The sequence below is a fragment of the Microcaecilia unicolor genome, chromosome 1 (genome assembly GCF_901765095.1).
Source record: "Microcaecilia unicolor chromosome 1, aMicUni1.1, whole genome shotgun sequence".
Classification (NCBI taxonomy): Eukaryota; Metazoa; Chordata; class Amphibia; order Gymnophiona; family Siphonopidae; genus Microcaecilia; species Microcaecilia unicolor.
In genome coordinates, this window is record NC_044031.1 from 384,517,062 (window position 1) to 384,543,513 (window position 26,452).

Sequence of the window (26,452 nt, forward strand, 5' to 3'; positions counted from 1 at the left end):
AGAATCTGTCACTCTTCAGCGTTTTGCTCAATAGGGAATGGGCCATTAAAGATTCATAACTGGACTGAACACAGCACAGAATGAAAAACTGGTGGCATGGCTTGAAATGATGGGCATAAGAGGTACAGAATATGATGCATTTTGAGCCCTGAGTTGAAGATTTAAATTAAGAACTTTGTTAGGGCACAGCTTATATATAAAGGTGCATACAGAGAAACCCATTTGCACAATCTGCACAAAAGCTTCAACTATGGGACTCACTAGGATTGGGTACAGTCCATTATTTGCCCTATGCCCCTGGAATTACCACACAGCCCAAATTTTTATTGACTAAAGGGAATTCTGCCCACAGATTTTTCAAATAACATTTTAAAACTCAGCTTGCTAAGCCTTGTTCTCTACAACTAATTGAGGGCTACCAGATAGCTCAAGGAAGTCAAGATTTCTGTTTAGTTGTTGGTTTTTTTTTTTTTGGTCAAAATCCAATTGGAATAAAATATACCTGGGGGGAACCTACAATGCCCTGGAGTGAACTGGCAACTCCAGGAGTGTGATGTATACAATAATTAACTTCTGAACCCTGCAGAACAAAATAATGCTATCGGTACACACTACCAGCTTGCCAAGTGACCTAACTGGCTTACAGTTTTGGTACCACCACACACATGGCAACCTCTGTCCCCATCCTGCTCAAAGAACAGATTTACAATAAAAATGTACATTGGATAGATAAGGATTCTAGAAGTCAGTTGGATGAACTCATTTTAGACGCTACCAGGAAAATCCTTTAACAAAATCACTTCAAACAGGGTTAATCCGCTGGTGCTTGAAGTCTATTTTCACACTGATAAATAGCAATATAGTAAGTAATAGGCCGGATCTCAATTTGCATACTCAAAGGGTTCACACTGATTCCTACCACATTCTATTACCAGGGTTCAGGAAACAACTATCCTGAGCACTGCAAACCAAGACAATCAACGTTAATGCAGCTGCACAGTTGAACTCTTCCCCTAAGTTACTGAGTAAACTGGGTGGGCGAAATCTATCTGGACCCCGACCTGCTCCTAACCAGGGTTGAGGTGGCCTGTAAACGGTCAGCCATGCAGCTTTTGAGAAATACATGAGCACACACATACACATACATTCACACATAGCAACTTGTACCAGTCCATGCTGGTATGCATCTGTCAGCCACTCACACACATGAACACACCAAGTGTTTTATCCCCATATTTTGTTGTTATTTTAAAGTGAAGTTCCGTCAAGTCTATTCATAAAGCATCCCCTCAATTCACCCTTTTTTCCCATCCCATATACAATTTGTTTCAATTTCAATCCCTCCCTCCCGAACAAAACAGACTAAAGGACGGAAAAACACCCAGTGCAAACCATGTTAAAAAGCTATTTTTCTTTTCAGTATATATGTTTCTTAGCAACAACTTCTGTATAACATGAAAAAAAGTGAAAAACTATAAACTAATTTATGTATCACCCTCCCCCCCCTCGCCCAATGTTTTAAATTGTTTTCAAATGGTATGTGTGTATCTTTCTTCACATTATCTCTCTGGATTGGCTTTCATGATTCAAGTATTTTCAAGAGTGATATGTTTTTTTTTCTTTTTGATTATATTTCAACAAAACAAGGAAAACTGAAAGTTATAGAAGGGAGGCAACTATGTGCTCAGATAGACGAAGTCAGTTAGTGACCCACCTTTTTCTCTCTTTCTCTGCGTTTTCTTTTTTTTTCTTTTTTTAAAAAATGTATTTATTGCAAGTTGAAAAAAAAGGAAAAAAGTCAAGTTAGTGCTGCTGCTGTTCCAAAAGGTCACGAGGTCAGAGTTGAAAGTTCAAAGTTCAGATGGAATCCGACCCTCCTCCCAGGAGATCACCAGGTAGTAAAGGGGCGGGGCTGCCCATCCGATGGGGGTCTTCCACACTTGGCACACCCCATAGGCTAGAAGAGTAGTTCGAGGTTCCCCATAATGAAGCTCCAGCTAGATCATTGCCACCACTGCCTCCACCACTGCTCCACTGGCCAAGCCCTGTTGAACCACCAAAAAGGTTCAATGCTGGCCCAACAGGATCTGTCTGGCTCTGTCCTGTTTCCAGGGGTTGCCAGCCTCCTGTAGGGGTGCCTGGAGTGGCTGCAGGTGTCGGCGGCTGAGCTTGTGCAAGATAGCGGCTGACTTCCTCATCTGTGGCAAATTCAGCCAGGATGGTAGTATTTCCCAACACACACCTAGGGGTGAGAGGGAGCAAGTGAATGAACAGAGGAAAATCATTTACATTAGGTAAAGAGGAAAACAGTTTTACAAATAGCTTTACAATGAGACAAACCATTTAATCTGCAACCCTATGTACTGCAACAATATTTGGAAAGTATACAATAAGTTATAAAATCAGCTGCAATTTTTGTAAAGTTACCTCTAAATAATATAAGATTACCTTGGTTTGCAAGGCTCAAAAATTACTTCATATATGCAGGTATCTAGCTTATACATCATGTGACCTGCTTGCTGACATCTTAACCAAATGCAGCCTGTTAATTCAAAAGCATTTATGCAGGTGGTGTCAGAATGGAATACATGTTTTTTTTTTTTTTAATTTGGTCACTTGAATAGAAAATTTTGGCTATGTAATTCTTTGCATCCAAAAAGAGGCAGTGTTTGGGGTGTTTTGGAAGCAGGACCACTCAAGACATATCATTTATATAATATGTAAGATAAGCGTTTGATATATAAAAAAGAAATAAATTAAAGGATACAAAATTGGGAGTATTAATAATATATAGAGCTTTCAAGTGAGTCATTTTCAGCTAAACTCACCGAAATTAAGCTTGGCTGTGGTTACAGCCTATACTGAGGGGTCCTTTTTACTAAGCCGCGTAAGCGTCTACGTGTGCACAATGCTCGCCAAAATGGAGTTACCGCACGGCTACCGCTACGTGCGCCCAAAAAATATGTATTTTTTCTGGCACGCGGCAGCTACGCATGCCAAGTGGCATTTGGTGTGCTTAGGTATTACCAGTGGCGTACCCAGGGTGGGCCCAGGTCCACCCAGTAGCAGCACACCTATGATGTGGCTGGCAGAGATCCCCAAGCTCCACCAGTCAAAAACTCCCCAAAAACCGTACCCCCTGCATACCAGCCTTCCTTCTGATGTATTCCCGCTTATGTGGAAACAGGAAGTTGCATCAGAGGAAAGACTGTGGGACAACATGAGCAGTGTGTATTAGTTGCTGCTCGCTGCCAGTGAAAATCTGCTATTTAAAAGGTATGCGGGGTAGGGGGGATGTTTGAGAGACTATATGGCATGCAGGCAAGAGAGTGAGAGACCAAATCACTTGTGGGACAGGGCGGAGTTCTTCTGCCCACCCATCTTGGGCCCAGGCCCACCCAAATATGGGTTTCTGGCTACGCCTTGTCATTACCCGCCCGGTTACTGTATGAGACTTTACCACTAGTCAATGGCTGGCAGTAAGTTCTGGACCCAAAATGGATGCGGCTGGCAATTTTCATTTTGCCGCACGTCCATTTTTGGCAAAAATAAAAAAAGGCCTTTTTTACAGGTGAGCTGAAAAATGTATTGGTGTGCACCTACACTACCGCAAGCCATTTTCAGCGCACCTTAGTAAAGGACCCCTGAATTGTCCTTTGTTCCCTTTTAAATAAATTTTACAGGATTGTGTAATTCTCTAGGTATCGATATATCTTTCATATTTGTGGATTGGACCATTTTAGATTTTTGTTTATATTTATTGTCTCTCCCTTGGGGATTTTTTTTGTTGTTGATGGTTATATACTTAAGCAGCAGTTTTTAGCCGTTAACTAGCTAAATTAAATGTCTAGGTGGGCTATACCAATAGCTGGTATAATTTGAAACATCTCATCTAATTTAGATGTTCCATGTTATAGGCATATATTATTCACCACTACTGAATATAATTTTAAACATCTACATTGCATTAATCACCCCCACCTTAAACCTTCCCATACTAGATAAGTCTCAAAATGTTAGGAGTCACCCATGACTGCTCACTTTCACTCGAACAACACGTTAACGCCACCACAAAGAAGATGTTCTTCTCGCTGTGGAAACTAAAAAGAATAAAACCATTTTTCCCTCGAGAGGTCTTTCGCAACCTCATACAGTCCGTCGTACTATGCCATCTGGATTATTGTAACGGAGTGTATGCTGGATGTAAACAGTAACTAATTAAGAAACTGCAGAAGGCCAAAAATACAGCGGCCAGATTGGTTTGTGGAAAGTCCAAGTTTGAGAGTGCCAGGCCCCTCCGAAAGAAACTACATTGGTTTCCTGTCAAAGAACGTATCACCTTTAAACTCTGCTCTCTAGTTCACAAAATCCTATATGGTGAAGTACCAGGCTATATGATAGATCTCATCATCCTACTGCTTTGGAATACATTCAGACTCTCCCGTTCATATCTTACCCTTCATTATCCCAACTGCAACGGCATCAGTACAAGTCCACATATGCTACCTCCTTCTCTTTCATTAGCACTCAGTCAGAGGACCATAAAAACCATCACAGATCATCTAACTTTCAGGAAATCTCTGAAGACCATGTTATTTGGAAGTGCTTATCCCACAGCCCCTTCATGTGTCTCCACTGCTGGAAGCACATCGATCTAGAGACATTTGGACACATCCCCTTCCCTCAAAGTTTCCCTTCTCCTTCCGTCCATTCCTACTCTTCCCTAGTATCTCTTGTAGGTTTTCTGCTGTATTAGCTTCATTTTACTGCATTGGTGTCTGCCTCTGTGGTGCATTGTAAGCCACATTGAGCCTGACACTGTTGGGAAACTGTGGGGTACAAATGAGATAATAAATAAATAAATATGTTTTAAATTATATACTGACCATGTAGATGAATACTGGAGTCAGTGGAATATCCAATCAAGGTGCATACCCCCCCCCCCCCATCCCTCCCGCCACAACTCTCCCTTCTCTTTTCTGCACAGATCTGCGGGCCATAGTAGAGAGAAGGGGCTGGGACTGGCAGCAGGGCAGCCTATGGGAATCGCTGCTGCCGCTGTTGCCACAGCCTTTCAAAAAAACAAAACAAAAAAAAGGTAAGTTCGAGGAAGGGGGTTGGGGAAGGAACGAAAGGGGGAAGATACAGCCTCAGAAGAGTGCTGACTGAGGTCCCTGCCTCAGGGTGCCCAATGGCAGGACCACCACTGATCAGGCTGGGAGCAGCTCTGCACAGTTACAACCTCACAAAGGAGTGGGTGGGGGCAGGGGTAGCAGCTGATTTTCCCTGCCAGAAGCTTTACGCAGGGGATTGGGGAAGACAGAGAGATCAAGACTTTGTGCTGGCAGTGACAGCTGTGAACATCCGTGTCTCTCTTCTGCAAACATTTCATGACATACTCATTTGGAATCCGAGTTGTATCAGAGTAAAGTTTATTTTAGAAGATTTAGTTGCCATCTACACAAGTGAAAAACTGATTTACTCATGTAAATTAGCATACACACATTTAAAGGGGGCACATTCTAGGTAAGCTTTGGGCAGATCTGGAAAGCATATGTGTATTCCATATGTTTTTTTTTTTGTATCAATCAATTTTTAATTCAACAAATGAAGAAATATACAAAATATTATATCATGTCAACAAAAAACCCAACCACGCTGTAAAACACATCTTCCCCTTTCCCTAAACTCTCCCCCCATCAAAAACCCCAATCCACTATCCTTCCAGGAACCTGCCAGTGCTTCTTCAGCAAACCTTCTTTAACCAGACCTTCTCCCACCCCTAGTGAGCAACTCTGCCAAATGAGTCTATTCATCCTGTGATGGATCGAAACTACCACGGCGTTTTATCAGTCAATTGCTTTTATTTGTAAAATCTAGTCCAATACTATCAGGCCTTCAAAATGTTTCTATTTAAGAGAACCAAAAAGGCGGAAACCCAAGCTCTTCCAATCAATCAGGTCTTTATTGCCTCAGAAATAATGTAAGCCAAATGTCGAAAGGCTCGACCTGGGCATGTTTCAGCAGACGTGCCTTCTTGACCACATGAACAATTGTGTAAACTGTGAACAGGTACAAATATAGTACACATTAGGGTGAGATGTGTAGAGCAGTATACTCTAATGTCAGCCTTACAGCGTCTCTCTTGAAGACAGATGCTGTGAGGTTCATTTTTGAAGACAAATGCTGCGGAACCCATCGCAGAATCCGTATCACCACAACTGGAAAATTGTCTCAGTCAGAATAAAAAACAAAGTGTTACACAACCACCTAAGCTGTGTACTTTTCTACAGGCCTCCAGGAAGCTGGACATCGGCCCAAACAACCTTCATGGACTTCATCTCCAATACCTGAACAACCAATTCCAACATACCGATACTAGGAGACATTAATTTACATCTAGAAAATCAACACATAGACAGCACTAAGGAATGGGCTGAATTCCTGCACCTTTGGGATTTCCTATGGTTCCCAGTGTCATCAACGCATAAAAAAGGTCAAGCCCTAGACATAACAGCACACAGATTCTCACCCACCCAAGAACTCATAATACAAAATCAAAGCTGGACAGATGTTCCCTGGTCTGACCACTTCAAATCAAACCTAACCTTCTAATGAAAAGAACTGGGGACCCTCCAAACACAAACCACTCATAATTCCTGAGGTAAGACTGATGCAATTAAATTCTCGGCTGCTATCTACGACGACCATTGGTCACCTCAAACAGATTCGATGGACTTCACTACAAAATGGGACAAAATATGCACTATAAATAACTAAAGGATTGGAAAATTCAAAAGCTAAACAGGTGTGTCACCACTCTTAACTTTGGGATCCAAATACAGGATCTAAATTAAATTATAACCAACGAACCTCAAACCACCTCATGGACACCCATTGCTACTAAAGCTTGGTTTGCCATTCAAATGAGGAGAAAATTACTATCACTGGTTCAAGTGGAGAGGATTGGAGAAAAAAAGGCACCCAAAAAAACTCAAATATAATTGAGAAAACTGGATGGTCTAAAAACTCCTCGCCTCTCCACAATCAACCAAAGTTAAAAGGTGCACCACCCCTAGCAAATCTACCCCCCACTACTTCACCTATAAACCCACCTGAACAAAAACCTATCTGCCTGCTACAAAATGTTGCTGGCTTTAAGCACTCTTTTATAACTGTACAAATATTCCTTATTGGTTCAAACCGTTCAGCAGTCACTTATCTGTTTGCTGTTAGCGCAGGACTTCTTAGGAATACTACATTCAGGCTGGAGAAAGTCGAAGGTGGAGCTGGTACCGGTGCTCAACTGTCAAGTTACATGAAACACCTTCCGTGTCTCTTTAACAATTGCTATTCAAGCATACGGGACAGAAAAATGGCTCCATGGTTCGACGATACAATGAAAAAATTAAAAACCCAATGCAGAAGACAACGAACGAACCTGGAAGAAAAAAACCCCAAACCACCATATCTGAATGGAAGAAGGCACAAAAAAATGTACAACAGAATTAAAATGGCTAAGAAGAAATTCTACAAAGAACAAGTAGGATCAGACTTTCAAGACTCAAAGAAACTCCATAAACTTGTAAATAACCTATTAAACACCAAACCTCTCAACACTGGGAATGTCGACCCACCACCAGCACGAGAAATGGCCAGATATTTCAAAGAGAAAATCATCAATTTAAAGAAGAGTCTACCACAAACCAACATCGACCTTGAAAACCTAATGGACGAACTTGATCACCCCCCTAGAGGAATCGAGAATAGATAGAACCTGGACTACCTTCGTCCATCTTACCAATGAGAGGTAACACAGGCGATAAGAAAATTCTCAAACGCACACTGCGCATTAGACAACTGTCCCAATTATATCATGAATGACCCCCAGACCGTTACACTGGCCAACTATCATCATACCTAAACTTCATGTTCTGAGAAGGCCATTTCCCCAAAGAAAAAGGCAATATACTCCTCATGCCAATCCCAAGACACCAAAAAAACCCAGTAAGGACACCTCAAATTACAGACCAATAGCATCCATACCTCTAACAACGAAAATAATGGAAGACATTGTAGCCAAGCAGCTAACTGAATACCTTAACAAGTTTTCTATACTACACGATTCCAATCAGGATTTAGGTGTCAACACAGCACAGAAACGGTATTAATCACACTATTAACAAAATTCAAACAAGAGATCTCCACAGGGAATAACATCTTTCTATTAATAGTGCATTCAACTTGGTTGACCACACCATTTTACAAAGAATCCTTGACAAAATAGGAATAGGAGGAAAAGTATTAAAAAGTTCCAGGAATTTCTAACCACTTGATCATACTAAGTGAAATCGAACTCCACTATCTCCAACTCCTGGAAGGCGGAATGTAGAGTACCCCCAGGGTTCTCTGCTATCGCCAATACTATTCAACCTAATGATGGTCCCCCTAGCATGATCTTTGTCCAGACAAGGACTCAATCCCTTCATATATGCAGATGACGTGTCCATCTACATCCCCTTCAAAAAAGACGTATCTGAAATCACTACCAAAATCACTAACAGCATAATATCATGGAATATTGGGCATCAAATTTCAAACTGAAACTAATTAGGGAGAAAACTCACTGTTTGATACTTACACCACCATACAACGACAACTGTTTTACATCCATCAATGCTATGGGTACAACTCTTCCAATAGCAGATGACCTAAAGATACTAGGAATCACCACTGATCGCAAACTATACTTTGATAAACAGGCAGCCAACACCACAAAGTAAATGTTTCAAACAATGTGGAAACTCAAACGAATAAAAAATTATTTCCCACAGGAATTCTTTCACTCCCTAGTCCAATCCATGGTCCTTGCCCACGCAGATTATTGCAATGGAATCTATGCATAGTAACATATAACATAGAAACATAGTAGATGACGGCAGAAAAAGACCTGCACAGTCCCATCCAGTCTGCCCAACAAGACAACTCACATGTGCTACGTTTTGTGTATACCCTACCATGATTTGTACCTGTGCTCTTCAGGGCACAGACCGTATAAGTCTGCCCAGCACTATCCCCGCCTCCCAACCACCAGCCCCGCCTTCCAACCACCGGCTCTGGCACAGACCGTATAAGTCTGCAGGATGCAAGGAACAAACTAAGTGCACAAAATACAGCTGCAAGACTTACCTTTGGCATAAACCGTTTTGAAAATGAAAGTCCTCTACTCCAAAATCTATACTGGCTACCTATCAAAGCATGCATATCCTTCAAGATCTGCATACTGGTCTTCAAAATAATCTTCAGCCTCTCCCTGGCTTACATATCAGACCTTATTATCATGCAATGCAAACAAATGTTTGCAAAACGTCACGGCCATTTTGGAACAGACTATTGAAGAAGCACCTGAAAGAGGGACATTGTTAGTTTCATTCGTTTTTCAACAGGACTTAAATGCAATAATGCGTCTTTATTTTAAGTCAACAAATAGGGTATTTGCTGGTCAGAAGATTTGGCTTTACCCTGATGTGACTAAATTCACTCAGGAAAAGCGAAAAAAATTTCTTTCTATGAGGTCTAAAGTTCTGGAATTAGGGGGTTCTTTCCTCCTGGCATATCCCTGCAAATGTGTTATTAGATTAAACCAGGCAAAATACATATATTATACACCTGATCAACTCCGGACCTTCCTAGATGGTAGAGAACTGCAGAGGTAAAGTTTGTAATGGGATATACGGAACCATAAATATTGCTTAATTATGTATGTAAAGTGGTGTTAACTTCACAGATTCCTACCCCCCATTCTTAATGTAGAGGTCTAAAGAAGCCAAGTGATGTATAGTTATTTGAAGAAATACTCTCTTTTTTTTTTTTTCTTGTTTACTTTGTAATTATTGGCTATATTACACTATGCAGTGTTGATATCTCTGTAAGTATATGAAATCAATAAAAATTATATTAAGCAATGCAAACAAGGACGCGAGACCCTCTACTTCCCCAAATGTCAAGGCCTGAAATACAAAAGCATATACACTATGAGTTTCTCCTACACCTCCTCCAAATTCCTTAACAAAGAACATAAAATTCATAACCAACTACCTACAATTCAGAAAGCACCAGAAAGCTCACCTATGGAGACACCACCTAACACAACAGCATAAAGATTGTTACTACATATCCCCAAACCTGAATGGATTTTACTGGACTACCCTGATTGAAATACACTGCCTATATCACATAGCTCCTAATATGTAACTGTTCTCTATAACATTAATTGTAAGACACATTGAGCCTACCACTGGGCGGGGAAATGAGGGGTATAAATGCAATAATTAAAAATAATAAATAAAATAAAGACTTGATTCATTGGATGAGCTTTGGTTTCCTCCTTTTTTTTTCCACTCTTGACTGTACATACATTTGTGAGATTTGAAGCTTCTCCTGTTTGTTCCTTGTCCATTTAAGCAATCACACATTTAGCTGCAGCCAGGCTAATGTGCTTAATGTGTACCTGTTATTTTAGGCCCCTTTTGTTGTGTAGTTCCAGAAAGCCAACAGCTGGGTCAACTGGGATTCATACTCCAAGATATTGCTCCAAAGAAATGTACTCCAAAATGTTTAACTCTTCCAACAACTTCACCAAATATGGAAAAAGGTTCCTCTCTCTTCCGAGCATCGAGGAAAGCGAATGCTACATACCTGTAGAAGGTATTCTCCGAGGACAGCAGGCTGATTGTTCTCACTGATGGGTGATGTCCATGGCAGCCCCTCCAATCGGAATCTTCACTAGCAAAAGCCTTTGCTAGCCCTCGCGCGCCGATGCGCACCGCGCATGCGCGGCCGTCTTCCCGCACGAAACCGGCTCGTGCCGGCCAGTCTCATATGTAGCAAGACAAAGAGAACAGAAGACACAACTCCAAAAGGGGAGGCGGGCGGGTTTGTGAGAACAATCAGCCTGCTGTCCTCGGAGAATACCTTCTACAGGTATGTAGCATTCGCTTTCTCCGAGGACAAGCAGGCTGCTTGTTCTCACTGATGGGGTATCCCTAGCCCCCAGGCTCACTCAAAACAACAACTATGGTTAATTGGGCCTCGCAACGGCGAGGACATAACTGAGATTGACCTAACAATTTATCCAACTAACTGAGAGTGCAGCCTGAAACAGAATAAACATGGGCCTAGGGGGGTGGAGTTGGATTCTAAACCCCGAACAGATTCTGAAGCACTGACTGCCCAAACCGACTGTCGCGTCAGGTATCCTGCTGCAGGCAGTAATGAGATGTGAATGTGTGGACAGATGACCACGTCGCAGCTTTGCAAATCTCTTCAATAGTGGCTGACTTCAAGTGGGCCACTGACGCTGCCATGGCTCTAACATTATGAGCCGTGACATGACCCTCAAGAGCCAGCCCAGCCTGGGCGTAAGTGAAGGAAATGCAATCTGCTAGCCAATTGGATATGGTGCGTTTCCCCACAGCCACTCCCCTCCTGTTGGGATCAAAAGAAACAAACAATTGGGCGGACTGTCTGTTGGGCTGTGTCCGCTCCAGATAGAAGGCCAATGCTCTCTTGCAGTCCAATGTGTGCAGCTGACGTTCAGCAGGGCAGGAATGAGGACGGGGAAAGAAAGTTGGCAAGACAATTGACTGGTTCAGATGGAACTCCGACACAACCTTTGGCAAGAACTTAGGGTGAGTGCGGAGGACTACTCTGTTATGATGAAATTTGGTGTAAGGGGCCTGGGCTACCAGGGCCTGAAGCTCACTGACTCTACGAGCTGAAGTAACTGCCACCAAGAAAATGACCTTCCAAGTCAAGCACTTCAGATGGCAGGAATTCAGTGGCTCAAAAGGAGGTTTCATCAGCTGGGTGAGAACGACATTGAGATCCCATGACACTGTAGGAGGCTTGACGAGGGGCTTTGACAAAAGCAAACCTCTCATGAAGCGAACAACTAAAGGCTGTCCTGAGATCGGCTTACCTTCCACACGGTAATGGTATGCACTGATTGCACTAAGGTGAACCCTTACAGAGTTGGTCTTGAGACCAGACTCAGACAAGTGCAGAAGGTATTCAAGCAGGGTCTGTGTAGGACAAGAGCGAGGATCTAGGGCCTTGCTGTCACACCAGACGGCAAACCTCCTCCATAGAAAGAAGTAACTCCTCTTAGTGGAATCTTTCCTGGAAGCAAGCAAGATGCGGGAGACACCCTCTGACAGACCCAAAGAGGCAAAGTCTACACTCTCAACATCCAGGCCGTGAGAGCCAGAGACTGGAGGTTGGGATGCAGAAGTGCCCCTTCGTCCTGTGTGATGAGGGTCGGAAAACACTCCAATCTCCACGGTTCTTCGGAGGACAACTCCAGAAGAAGAGGGAACCAGATCTGACGCGGCCAAAAAGGAGCAATCAGAATCATGGTGCCTCGGTCTTGCTTGAGTTTCAACAAAGTCTTCCCCACCAGAGGTATGGGAGGATAAGCAAACAGCAGACCCTCCCCCCAGTCCAGGAGGAAGGCATCCAACACTAATCTGTCACAGGCCTGGAGCAGAACTGAAGGACCTTGTGATTGATATGAGTGGCAAAGAGATCCACCGAGGGGGTGCCTCACGTTTGGAAGATCTCTTTGCAATGCCCATGTTGAGAGACCACTCATGTGATTGCATTGCCTTGCTGTCGGCCTGGCTGTTTTCGCCTTCTAGATAAGCGGAGCGAAGGAGCATTTCATGATGGACAGCCCAACACCACATCTGAACGGCCTCCTGACACAGAGGGCATGATCCGGTGCCCCTTCCCCCCCCCCCCCCACGGTTTGTTGGTATAAAACAGTTGGATTGAATAAGTACAATTTGGTGACACAGCCAATCTCTTTAAAGTGTTCCAAATAGCCCGAAGCTCCAAGAGATAATTTGGAGATCTGTTTCTTAAGTAGACCAAGCACCTTGAGTGTAGAGCCCATCTACATGAGCACCCCACCCCAAGCGAGATGCATCCGTCGTCAGCACTTTTTGCAGATAAGGAGTTTGAAATGGAAGTCCCAGAGTCAAATTGGATCGAATGGTCCACCACAACAGGGAGTGAGCAAGTTCCAGGAATACTTGCAGGACATCTTCCAAGTGCCTGGTGGGTTGGCACCACTGAGAAGCTTGTGTCCACTGAGCAGTTCTCATGTGAAGACATGTTATAGGCATCACAAACTGTGGACGCCATGTGTCCCAACAACCGCAACATCTGCCGAACCATGACCTGCTCAGAAGCTTGAACCTGAAAAGCCAGTGCGACTAGAGTGTTCGCTCTCGGCCCGAGAGGAAGGCTCGAACCTTCTACATATCGAGCAGGGATCCAATGAACTCCAATTGTTGGGCAGGGTGTAGATTAGACTTGGGGTAGTTTAAAATGAACCCTAGTATCTTCAGCGCCTGAGTAGTCCTCTGCATGGACTCCCAAGAACCATCCTCCGACGTGCTTTTCACCAGCAAATCGTCAAGATAAGGGAACACATGGACTCCCAGTCTGAGTAGCAATGGTGCGACTACCGCTAGACATTTGGTAAAGACCCTGGGAGCTGACGCGAGGCCATAAGGCAACACGAGGTACTGGAAGTGCTGCTCTCCCATACCTCTGGTGGGCTGGAAGTATCGGGATGTGTGTATATGCATGTTTTATGTCCAGAGAGCATAGCCAATCGTTTTCCTGAAACATTGGGAGAAGAGTGCCCAAGGAAATCATCTCAATCTGGAATTTGTTCAGGGCCCTTAGGTCTAGGATGGGACGCATCCCCCCGTCTTCTTTTGCATGAGGAAAAACCTGGAATAGAATCCCTGCCTTCCTCCCCTGGTGGAACAGGCTCAACCGCATGGGTCTTCAAAAGGGCAGAGAGTTCCTCTGCAAGTATCTGCTTGTGCTGACAGCTGAAGGAATGAGCTCTCAGTGGGGAATTTGGAGGTTTCTGACGTCAATTGAGGGCGTATCCTACTATTTAACATCCTAGATGGACTATTTGAAGAACCCACTGGTCGGAGGTTACAAGGAGCCACCTTTCATGAAAAAACTTCAGCCTCCCCCTTGTTGTCTGGCAGATACTGGTACAGCAGCTATGCTCTGCTGGAACCAGCCAAAAGCTCGTCACTTGCTTTGCCTGGAGAGCAGCAGGGGCCTTAGGCGCACAACGTTGATGATAAGTGTGCTGGGGTTGAGCTTGAGAAAGTTGGCGAGAGGAGGCGGCGTACCTACGTCTCTGTAATAGGTACCCCTTCTAGACTTGCCAAAAGACCTCCAAGAAGAGGAGGCAGATGCCCATGTTGGTGTGGGTTCGTTACTGATGAGTCACAGTTATAAGCTAAGTAGAATTTTATAATTTGATAAGAAAATTAAAAGTATTGTTTAAGTAACCAAAAAATTGATGACCAATGACTATTACAGTGAGTCACTGGGTAGTGACCTGGGGTGAAATGAGTCGCTGCTGAGGTCATATACATACTTCTGCTGGTTACAACTATACAACATTGATTTATTACCCCCACTTTGTGAATACTGACCACTCAAATGTATTTACCAAATTTATGCCAGGTATGTTGCAACTGCTCCTGTCCACAGCACTATTGACACGAATGCATGCTACTCTACATCTGCTGTATACTGCTGTTCAAATTTACATTCCCAATTTCCCCCACTTTATTTTGTCTAAACTAAAAGCTCACATGACTAGGACTATAACTATAATATTTCAACTATATTACGTGACAGCCAGAGTACCTGGAAAAGGCAACCATGTTAGAAAAGGTTGAAGGAAAAAGAGGATGTGGAAAACCAGCAAAAAAGGGATTGACACAATCACAATAAGGAATGCTCCACTAAAAAGCCTTTGTACACAAAATAGAAGACACTCTGAAGAAAGTCAATCTATATGGTTGCCAGGAGTTGACTTTGACTTGATGGCAAGTAATCAATTTAGTTTCATTTTCTTTTTGCCAGTGTATAGTACTTGCTTGTGTGGTGGGTGTATGAATAAAAGCTGTGCTCACATGTGCAGTGCAGTCTGGGCCTTGGCTGCTTCCTGTTTGGTGCCATATCGAATCAGGGCAGTTCCCTGGGTCAGGTTCAGATGGAATGTCAGCAGTGGGCCATGCTGCATGCAGATTGTTCGCAGGGTTGAGCCATCAATCTATACAAAGAAAACAAGTTTTAAAAAAAATTAAAATTATTTTTACTGCTAATCCCACATCTTTTCCACTCAGAAAGGCTGCTAACTTCCAAAAAAACCCAAAGTATTAATCCTGGGATTTGACCACTTACAAAAACTTCTGTATGAACTGAACACGCTGATAACAATATTAATATTACACCGAAGATCTTGTACAAATATAACCAGTTATTTCCAGTTTATTATTGATTTTCCTATATTTTTACCAATATATAAAAAAGGGCCAATATAAAAGTAAATTCTTTTCCCAAATTTGGTCTTCCCTGCTTCCTCCTTGAAATAATTATAGAAAGCAAACATACCTGTGGAGTGAGATTGTGAAGAACCAACCAGAAGCTGGGCCGTACAGAGCCTCCGTCACTCCAGGTTGAGGCTGCAAGCATTGAAAACAGAAGGCACATGAGAAAATACATACTAAAATAAGTGGTCCCCTTAAAAAAAGAAAAAAAGGCACTTTTTAAAAATTTCTTACTCGCCTTTTTCCGCTCCATCCACAAAGTGAAGATACATACCTGTAGCAGGTATTCTCCGAGGACAGCAGGCTGATTGTTCTCACATGTGGGTCGACGTCCGCATCGGCCCGGGAAACTGGCAATTTTGCCAGCAAAATATTTAAAAAATTTTCCAGTCTTCTGGCGTGCATGCAGCGCATGCGCAGCTGTATTCTCGCCCGTCGAGTGAGCGTTCCCGCTCAGTTTAATCAAAAAGCAAATAAACAACAAAACTCCAAGGGGGAGGTGGGCGGGTTTGTGAGAACAATCAGCCTGCTGTCCTCGGAGAATACTTGCTACAGGTATGTATCTTTGCTTTCTCCGAGGACAAGCAGGCTGCTTGTTCTCACGTGTGGGGTATCCCTAGCACCCAGGCTCACTCAAAACAATAAACATTGGTCAATTGGGCCTCGCAATGGCGAGGACATAACATAGATTGACCTGAAAACATAAACAACTAACTGAGAGTGCAGCCTGGAACAGAACAAAATGGGTCTGGGGGGTGGAGTTGGATTCTAAACCTCGAACAGATTCTGCAGCACCGACTGCCCAAACCGACTGTCACGTCAGCTATCCTGCTGGAGGCAGTAGTGAGATGTGAATGTGTGGACTGATGACCATGTTGCAGCCTTGCAAATCTCCTCAATGGAGGCTGACTTCAAGAGAGCCACTGACACAGCCATGGCTCTAACATTATGGAGGCTGACTTCAAGTGAGCCACTGACACAGCCATGGCTCTAACATTATGAGCCGTGACATGGCCCTCCAAAGTCAGCCCAGCTTGGGCATAAGTGAAGGACATGCAATCTGCTAGCCAACTGGAGATTGTGCGTTTTCCGATGACGACTCCCCTGCTGTTGGGATCAAAAGAGACAAACAACTGGCTGGACTGTCTTAAGGGCTTCGTATGCTCCATGTAAAAGGCCAATGCTCTCTTGCAGTCCAAGGTGTGCAAACTGCTTTCGCCAGGGTGGGTATGAGGATGGGGAAAGAATGTTGGCAAGACAATTGACTGGTTCAGACGAACTCAGACACCACCTTTGGCAGGAACTTAGGGTGCGTGCGGAGGACTACTCTGTTGTGATGAAACCTGATATAAGGTGCATGCACTACCAAGGCCTGAAGCTCACTGACTCTACAAGCTGAAGTAACAGCCACCAAGAAAACCACCTTCCAGGTCAAGTACTTCAGATAGCAGGAATTCAGTGGCTCAAAAGGAGCTTTCATCACCTGGGTGAGAACGACGTTGAGATCCCATGACACAGGTGGAGGTTTGACCGGGAGCTTTGACAAAAGCAAACCTCTCATGAAGCGAACAACTAAAGGCTGTCCAGAGATAGGCTTACCTTCTACACGATAATGAAAAGCACTAATTGCACTAAGATGAACTCTTACGGAGTTGGTCTTTAGACCAGACTCTGACAAGTGTAGAAGGTATTCAAGCAGGGATTTAGGGCCTTGCTGTCACACCAGATGGCAAGCCTCCTCCATTTAAAAGAGTAACACCTCTTCGTGGAATCTTTCCTGGAAACAAGCAAGACCCGGGAGACACCCTCAGAAAGACCCAAGGAGGCGAAGTCTATGCTCTCAATATCCAGGCTGTGAGAGCCAGAGACTGGAGGTTGGGATGTAGAAGTGACCCCTCATTCTGAGTGATGAGGGTTGGAAAACACTCCAATCTCCACGGTTCTTCGGAGGACAACTCCAGAAGAAGAGAGAACCAGATACGATGTGGCCAAAAGGGCGCAATCAGAGTCATAGTTCCGCGGTCTTGCTGCAGTTTCAGCAAAGTCTTCCCCACCAGAGGTATGGGAGGATATGCATACAGAAGGCCCTTCCCCCAATGAAGGAGAAAGGCATCTGACGCTAGTCTGTCGTGGGTCTGAAGTCTGGAACAGAACTGAGGGACCTTGTGATTGAGCTGAGTGGCAAAAAGATCCACCGAGGGGGTGCCCCACTCCCGGAAGATCTTGTGAACCACGCCCGAGTTGAGTGACCACTCGTGAGCTTGCAGTATCCTGCTCAATCTGTCGGCCAGACTGTTGTTTACGCCTGCCAGATATGTGGCTTGGAGAAACATGCCGTGACGGCGAGCCCAAAGCCACATCTGGACGGCTTCCCGACACAGGGGGCGAGATCCAGTACTCCCCTGCTTGTTGACGTAGTACATGGCAACCTGAGTGTCTGTCTGAATTTGAATAATTTGATTGGACAGCTGATCTCTGAAAGCCTTCAGAGCGTTCCAGATTGCTCGCAACTCCAGAAGATTGATCTGAAGACCTGATTCCTGGAGGGACCAAGCTCCGTGAGTGTGGAGCCCATCTACGTGAGCTCCCCACCCCAGGAGAGATGCATCCGTAGTCGAGGCCGGTAAGCCTCACTTCGGTTATTGGAAAAGTAATGGAAGCCATGCTGAAGGAAAGGATAGTGAATTTCCTGGAAGCCAATAAGTTGCAAGATCCGAGACAACATGGTTTCACCAGAGGGAAATCGTGCCAAACGAATCTCATTGAATTCTTTGACTGGGTGACAGGAGAATTAAATCAAGGACGTGCTATGGACGTCATCTACTTAGATTTCAGCAAGGCTTTTGACACGGTTCCCCACAGGAGGCTCTTGAATAAACTAGAAGGGCTGAAGATAGGACCCGAAGTGGTGAACTGGATTAGGAACTGGTTGACGGGCAGACGCCAGAGGGTGGTAGTAAATGGAGTTCGCTCGGAGGAGGGAAAGGTGAGTAGTGGAGTGCCTCAGGGATCGGTGCTGGGGCCCATTCTGTTCAATATATTTGTGAGTGACATTGCCGAAGGGTTACAAGGTAAAGTTTGCTTTTTTGCGGATGACACCAAGATTTGCAACAGAGTGGACACCCCGGAGGGAGTGGAAAACATGAAAAAAGATCTGAAGAAGCTGGAAAAATGGTCTAACGTTTGGCAATTAAAATTCAATGCGAAGAAATGCAAAGTGATGCACTTAGGGAGTAGAAATCCAAGGGAGGCGTATGTGTTAGGTGGGGAGAGCCTGATAGACACAGATGGGGAGAGGGATCTTGGGGTGATAGTATCTGAGGACCTGAAGGCGATGAAACAGTGCGACAAGGCGGTGGCCGTAGCGAGAAGGTTGCTAGGCTGTATAGAGAGAGGTGTGACCAGCAGAAGAAAGGAGGTTTTAATGCCCCTGTATAAGACGTTGGTGAGGCCCCACCTGGAGTATTGTGTTCAGTTTTGGAGGCCGTACCTTGCGAAGGATGTTAACAAAATGGAAGCGGTGCAAAGAAAAGCTACGAGGATGGTATGGGAGTTGCGTTCCAAGACGTATGAAGAGAGACTTGCTGACCTGAACATGTATACTCTGGAGGAAAGGAGAAACAGGGGTGATATGATACAGACATTCAAATATTTGAAAGGTATTAATCCGCAAATGAATCTTTTCCGGAGATGGGAAGGCAGTAGAACGAGAGGACATGAAATGAGATTGAAGGGGGACAGACTCAGGAAAGATGTCAGGAAGTATTTCTTCACAGAGAGGGTGGTGAACGCTTGGAATGCCCTCCCGCGGGAGGTGGTGGAGATGAAAACGGTAATGGAATTCAAACATGCGTGGGATAGGCATAAAGGAATCCTGTGCAGAAGGAATAGATCCACAGAAGCTTAGCTGAAATTGGGTGGCGGGGGAAGAGGGGTTGGTGGTTGAGAGGCTAGGATAGGGGAGGGCAGACTTATACGGGGTCTGTGCCGGAGCCGGTGATGGGAGGCGGGACTGGTGGTTGGGAGGCGGGAAATACTGCTGGACAGACTTATACGGTCTGTGCCCTGAAAAAGACAGGTACAAATCAAGGTAAGGTATACACATATGAGTTTATTGTGGGCAGACTAGATGGACCGTGTAGGTCTTTTTCTGCCGTCATCTACTATGTTACTATGTTTTTTTGAGGCGGAGGAATTTGGAAGGGACGTCCCAAGGTCAAATTGGATCGAATTGTCCACCACTGAAGGGAACTGTGAAAAACGGTGTACAGCTGGATCACATCCTCTAGACTCCACGCAGCTTGATACCACTGGGAAGCTAGGGTCCATTGAGCAGATCTCATGTAAAGGCGTGCCATGGGCATCACATGAACTGTGGAGGCCATATGGCCTAGCAGTCTCAACATCTGCTGAAACGCTCGGACCATGGAAACGAGAGACAGAAGATTGTCTGTTCTCATCTCGGGAAGATAGGCCCGAGCTGTCTGAGAATCCAGCAAAGCTCCAATGAATTCTAGCTTTTGAACTGGAAGAAGGTGGGACTTTGGGTAATTGATGACAAACCCCAGTACCTCCAAAAGTCGAATAGTCACCTGAATGGACTGTACAGCCCCTGCCTTTGAGGTGTTCTTCACCAGCCAATCGTCGAGATAAGGGAACACGTGTACTCCCAGTCTGCATAGCGACGCTGCAACTACTGCAAAGCATTTTGTAAAAACCCTGGGCGCAGACGTGAGACCAAAGGTTAGCACACAATACTGGAAGTGCTGTGTTCCCAGACGGAATCGACGATACTTCCTGTGAGCTGGAAGTATCGGGAAGTGAGTGTAAGCATCCTTTAAGTCCAGAGAGCATAGCCAATCGTTTTTCTGAATCATGGGAAGAAGGGTGCCCAGGGAAACCATCCTGAACTTTTCTCGGACCAGATATTTGTTCAGGGCCCTGAGGTCTAGGATGGGACGCAGCTCCCCTGTTTTCTTTTGCACAAGGAAGTACCTGGAATAGAATCCCAACCCTTCTTGCCCTGGTGGTACGGGCTCGACTGCAATGGTGCTGAGAAGGGCGGAGAGCTCCTCTGCAAGTACCTGCCTGTGCTGGAAACTGAAGGACTGAGCTCCCGGTGGACAATTTGGAGGTCTGGAAATCAAATTGAGGGAGTACCCTAACCGGACTATTTGAAGAACCCACTGTTCGGAGGTTATAAGAGGCCACCTTTGGTGAAAAAATTTTAACCTCCCTCCGACTGGCAGATCGTCCGTCCGGCACAGGTACGTTTACGGCGGTTATGCTCAACTGAAGCCAGTCAAAAGCCCGTCCCTTGCTTTTGCTGGGGAGCTGCAGGGGCCTGTCTGGGCGCACGCTGTTGACGCGAACGAGCGCTCTGGGGTTGAGTCTAAGAAGGCTATCAGGAAGGTGGATTGCACCTGCGCTTATTGTAAGCATAGGGAGCATATCCACCAAGTCCGCCAATTGCTTAACATTGTTCCGCATGTGAATGCTCTTGTAGAGCTGGTAGGACTGAAGTTTGGACATGAGCATACAGGACTGGTAGGCCTTCCTCCCAAAAGTGTCTAAAGTCGTAGCCTCTCGCTCCAGGGGCGCCCAGGCGAAATCTCTAGTACTTCTGGCTCTCTTGAGAGCGAAATCCACAACCGCAGAGTCGTGCTGTAACTGCGACCTCATCAACTCAGGTTCTCCATGGATCTGATATTGGGACTCCGCTTTCTTGGGGATGGTGGGATTAGATAATGGTTTCATCCAATTCCTCAGCAATGTCTCCTTCAGGACATTATACAGAGGGGCAGTGGATGACTCCTTAGGCGGTGAAGGATAGTCCAGGACCTCGAGCATCTCATTCCTGGGCTCATCCTCATTTACCACAGGGAAGGGAATGCCCACAGACATTTCCCGGACAAAGGAGGAGAAGGACAGACTCTCTGGCGGAGAAAGCTTCCTCTCAGGTGAAGGAGTGGAATCAGAAGAAAGACCACAAGACTCCTCGGAAGAGAAATATCTGGGGTCTTCCCCTTCATCCCAGGAGGCATCCTCCTTGGTATCGGACAAGAGCTCACAAACTACAGTCCGAAACCGGGCCCATCTCAACACCGAGGAACCATGTCCTTGATGGCGATGTCGAGAAGTCGATTCCCATGCTGGCGGCAATGAAGCTCCCTCCATCGACGTCGAGTCGACCTGGGAGGCAGCCGAGGCCGCAAGCGGTACCGGCGTCAAGAGACCTCACCAGAGGCACGGAGCCAGCCGCCGCTTCCATCAATGGTACCGAGGGTGCAGGCACCCCCGGTACCGGAATAGCTTGGTGCAGCAGCCCTTCCAGAAGACCCGGAAGAATGGCTTGAATGCTCTCCTCCAGAACTGCTGTCGAGGAAGGCTGAGGGGCCGGTACCGGAGTCGAAGTCAGAATCTGGGAAGGCCTGGGAGGTGGTACCGGGCTGTCTGAAGATTGACGCACCAACACCTCTTGTATGGAGGGTGAGCGCTCCTCCCGGCGTCGGCGCTTTCCGGGTGCCGAATCCCTCGAGGCCCCGGATCTCCCGGTACCGTGCCTCGAGGGAGACCGGTGCCGATGCTTCTTTGCCTTCGCTCGAAGCACGTCACTGGTACTCCTCGGTACCGAGGATGTGGAATCCACATGCCTCATTGGGGTCGGGTCCGACATCGGTCGGTCCCGGTGGGCCTGCACAGCAGGAGCCTTTGAGACAGGTGGAGGCCCGCTCGACGGCTCACTACTCCCAGCTACAGGTGAAGTCTGGACATCCATTACCTGCGCTCCCTGATGTCGATGCCATCCCCGGTGCTGATATTGACGGTGCCGATGTCAACGTCGAGGAATCAGTCGGAGCTCCAAAAAGATGGTTCCAAAGAGCTCTTCTCGATGCCTGTGTACGCTTTTTCAGCTAAGACACAACTTACAAGTGTCTGGGCGATGGTCGGGCCCAAGGCACTGGATGCACCAGGAGTGCGAGTCAGTGCCCGTGATCGACCGCTGGCACCGAGCACACTTCTTGAAGTCGCTGGAAAGCTTCGATGACATCAGCGGAAAAATCGCGGCGGTCAAACGGCTTGATTGTGCCAACTGAGGGCAGAAAAAAGAGAGTACCGCGGACTTGCGGCCCAAAAAGTCCGCAATGGAAACAAAAGGAAACTTATCAAGGGCAAAAACTAAGGAAAAAGAGGGTTCCTTTTTTTTTTTTAAAGACTAGAAAAAAACAAAACAAAAAAAGGCGACGTAAAACAAGAAAAAAGCAGCATAAAGCACGCGAAAAGCGCCTAGGCTTTTCCTGGGACCCGAGGGAGAGAGGCTGACAAGCAGCCCCTCTCCACCGCGGAAAAGAAAAAACTGAGGCGGGAACAGACGCACGCGGGCGGGAAGATGGCTGCGCATGCGCAGTGCGTCCATCCCGCGCTTTGCTGGCTGTTGCAAAGCTCTTTGGATTTTACTAGAAAAATCTCAGTTCCTGGGGCTGCCGTGGACGCCGACCCACATGTGAGAACAAGCAGCCTGCTTGTCCTCGGAGAATTAACTATCCATTGTTCCAGGTACAGCTTAGATTGTGGCCCTCTAGGGATTGAGAAATACCTACTGAACCTGAAAATTACTCACCTTGAGCTACAACTGAGAAAAAGGTACGAGTCAAAAGCCATATAAATATCAGATGCCTCCAGGACTGAACAGCTCTCCCAGAGTTCAGAAACAATTAGAACAAGTAAGAAAAGCACATTTGGGGGCAATGACTATAAATTGGTTAGTTTTATGCATACTATGACATTAAGCCAGGGAGTGTGGAATATGATCTCAGTCTCTCAAACTTACTGTATTTGCATTGTACCAAAATGTACTTGAAAATCAAGTCTGTGGCACCCAAAATGATGAGAAATATTCCTGTATCTTTCTGTATTTCTTACTGTAGTACCTCAGAATCTTCTCTCTCTCCACACAATTCAGAATTGCTTGGGACATACACTTCTATGATCAATGCTATTCTGGTGCTTTTCTCATTTACCATCATGTCTGGTTTCCTTGCATCCAGTTTATCAACTGGAATGAGCATGTCCCAGAGGATCATAACTTCCTCAATTCTCTCTAATTTTCTTAAGGTCATGACATCAGTGCTTTTCTGGTACAGCAATGTTGTAATGTTTGCAATGTTTTTAGTGGATGAGATGTGCCATCTTATTTTGCCTTTCTGTATAGAAATTTTCTGCCATCAAAGGCAGCTACACGAGGAGTTAACAGTTTCCAGTTCTTTCTTACAGAATCTACAGATGTCTAGTGTAGCAGTTTTTTTCTATGCTTGCTATGAAACATCTCATCCACATTCTGGTCTTGGGCTGCTACTACTAGTTGCTCTGCAGACTCTCTGTGATCAGACCTTCCTGCTTTAGGGCACTCTGCATATCAGAGTCCTCCTTTCCCATAGGGGCCAATGCACAAAGCTTACTATGCTAGGATCATTCAATTTTGCCTGGTTCTATCCAGTTTAAAGTGCACGTTATTTAGCGAGTAATGCACAAAGGGGTTCAGAATTCATCTTACCGATCACAGTAGCAGGCAATGATAATCCTATGCAAATGTATTACGAGCTGATTAGTATTAAAATCAGAATTCTGAGTGATGCACAGAAAGGTGTGTCTACCTTTAATGTGCAAAATTTTCCGTGAGGTCAGAAACTGTTGTTGTCTGAGGGTGACTTCTGAGAGAAGCACTCAACTTGCATGTTTCAATAGCAAAAGAGAACAGCTTAGAGGGGCAGAGAAACAAGCGGGGGTAGGCATTTACAGCAAGGAAATTTTTTTCAATAGCGAATTGTTTTTCCGCCCCCCCCCAGCTGGCATCATAGGGGCAAACAGCCAATCGGCTGGGGGAAGTCCCTGTGACATCAGCTGGGGGGGGGGCTTTCAAGGAGAAGACTCCTAAAATCATTGGGGGCAGCCTGAGGGAAGGCAAGTAAGCTGCAGGGGAAGGTGGAGTCAGAATCAGAGCACTGCAGGGAAAAGGAGACAGGGGGACAGTGCAGCCAGCAAGTACCGCAGGGTAAAGGACAGATTACAGCAGCAAGATTCCTGAGCATGCGCAGAACATGGACACTTATTACCAAGAGCTGCTTGCTAACTTTACGTGAATCTCATTTGCATGTGATTTCCTTAGAGCACTGTTCGCTATTTCAAAATCGGTAACTTCTACCGTGGATCTAAACGGACATGATTTTTAACTGGGACTTTTGAGCATCAGCCCCTTAGTCTGGGAACCAAGGCTCTGATGGGTCCTTAGGTGGTGTTCCCCACCTGCTGCTTCTTTACATTTTCCTTGTTGGACACTCTCTGAAGGAAGGAAGGCCTGGCTCTTCCTTTGTGCTTAAGTTTATATATTTTTCTCAAAAGGATCAAACTCAAATGTTGTTAGACAATTTTTTCTAACAGACCTTCTACTATTCAATTTGACTGGCACCTTCTCTAGAGCGGGGGGGGGGGGGGGGGGGGGGGGACCCATAAAATGCTCCTCATGCAACCGCATAGGAAGGAAAGAACAAAAAGGAGGTGAAATCCCTCACGGAACGTGAGATATGAAACAAAAAAGTGAGGAGAATGAGTGAGGATACCAAGAAAAATGTTTATTCACATAAAAAATGACCCGACACGGCCGTGTTTCGGCCAAAAGGCCTGCAGAGTCTTTATAACCTAAACAAAACAATAGAACATATAGAACAAAATATTAGGAAATAATTAAAAATAATTTAAAGTCAATAAGTAAAATTACATCATAAATAAATATGAAATTGTTAACAACAATCTAAAAACATATGTTTTATGTTTCAAGTCATGTTTTTAGATTGTTGTTAACAATTTCATATTTACTTATGATGTAATTTTACTTATTGACTTTAAATTATTTTTAATTATTTCCTAATATTTTGTTCTATTTGTTCTATTGTTTTGTTTAGGTTATAAAGACCCCTGAGACAGGCCTTTTGGCCGAAACACGGCTGTGTCGGGTCATTTTTTTATGTGAATAAACATTTTTCTTGGTATCCTCACTCATTTACCGCATAGGAAGGTACATTTGGTGCCCTAATGCACTGCAAATACTTGGTTTCATTTTGTGTTGGAACATTGATGGTATTTCTTTTGCTAATTTCGTAAGAAATTTGGGGTATATCTTCTTCTCATATGGAGACTTATTTCTTAATGGAAGAGGAGACGTGTCAGATGTTAGTAGTCAGGTTGACAGTTATTCTATTTTTTTTGGGAGATCCCTTATAATAAGGGGGATTTGCTGAATCCTCTAAACAGGAAAAACATACCAGAGATTCATCTTTTGACTCAGAGCAACTAAGAGATAACAGACTCATCTCAAAGGATAGGAAATTCTCATGACCTTAGCGCGAGTGACTAGAAGTGGAGAAAGAGGAGACTTTTAGGCATCTTTTACTTGCACCTGGATTTGGCAGAAAGACAAAATTTCTCTACTATGCATGCTAATTTGAGCAAGTGCTGCTACATGAGTAGATTGGAAAGAGGAAGATGATGGTTCCTCTGCTTCAGTCATTTTGGAAATGCCTTCTGGTTTTTCACTGGTAAGAACTACTTCTGACAGAGCTGTCACGTGTAATCTGGAAGCTAACTGTCTAAGCTCTTTGGGAAGAAGAGGTCCTCCCGTCACAATAATGTTATCAAGTTTATCTGTGCCACCATCTCCGAACTCACTCTCTATGCCTAGAGCTTAGCATTGAAGAATGGCATCAAATCTATGCCATGAAGAATCCATAAAGCCTTCTGTTCCAAGAAGCTGGTAAAAGGATTGCTTGGAATGGAACTCTTGTGGCCAAATGTTTCACCTCTCTTTAGAAGAGCTGGTAGCCATGTTGTGGCACGGGTTCAGCACCAACTGGTTTTCCTTAGCACAACTCCCTTTCATTTTTCATTTTGAACTTGTGTCCAAAGCATTGTGCCAAACTTTTTGCACTGCACCAAAGATTATTTTCAAGTCTCAGTTGATC

At 44.9% G+C, this 26,452-nt stretch overlaps 1 protein-coding gene across 1 annotated transcript in view; it reads right to left on the reverse strand.

The window, feature by feature from the left end:
* Positions 1-1,815: 1,815 nt before the first annotated feature.
* TNRC6B (trinucleotide repeat containing adaptor 6B) overlaps positions 1,816-26,452 on the reverse strand; it is a gene marked incomplete at its 5' end in the record, with an annotated part of 663,786 nt that continues 639,149 nt past the window's right edge. The window contains 3 exon segments of the mRNA XM_030210577.1: positions 1,816-2,242; positions 15,021-15,160; positions 15,502-15,572. Coding sequence (XP_030066437.1) covers positions 1,858-2,242; positions 15,021-15,160; positions 15,502-15,572 — 596 coding nt within the window.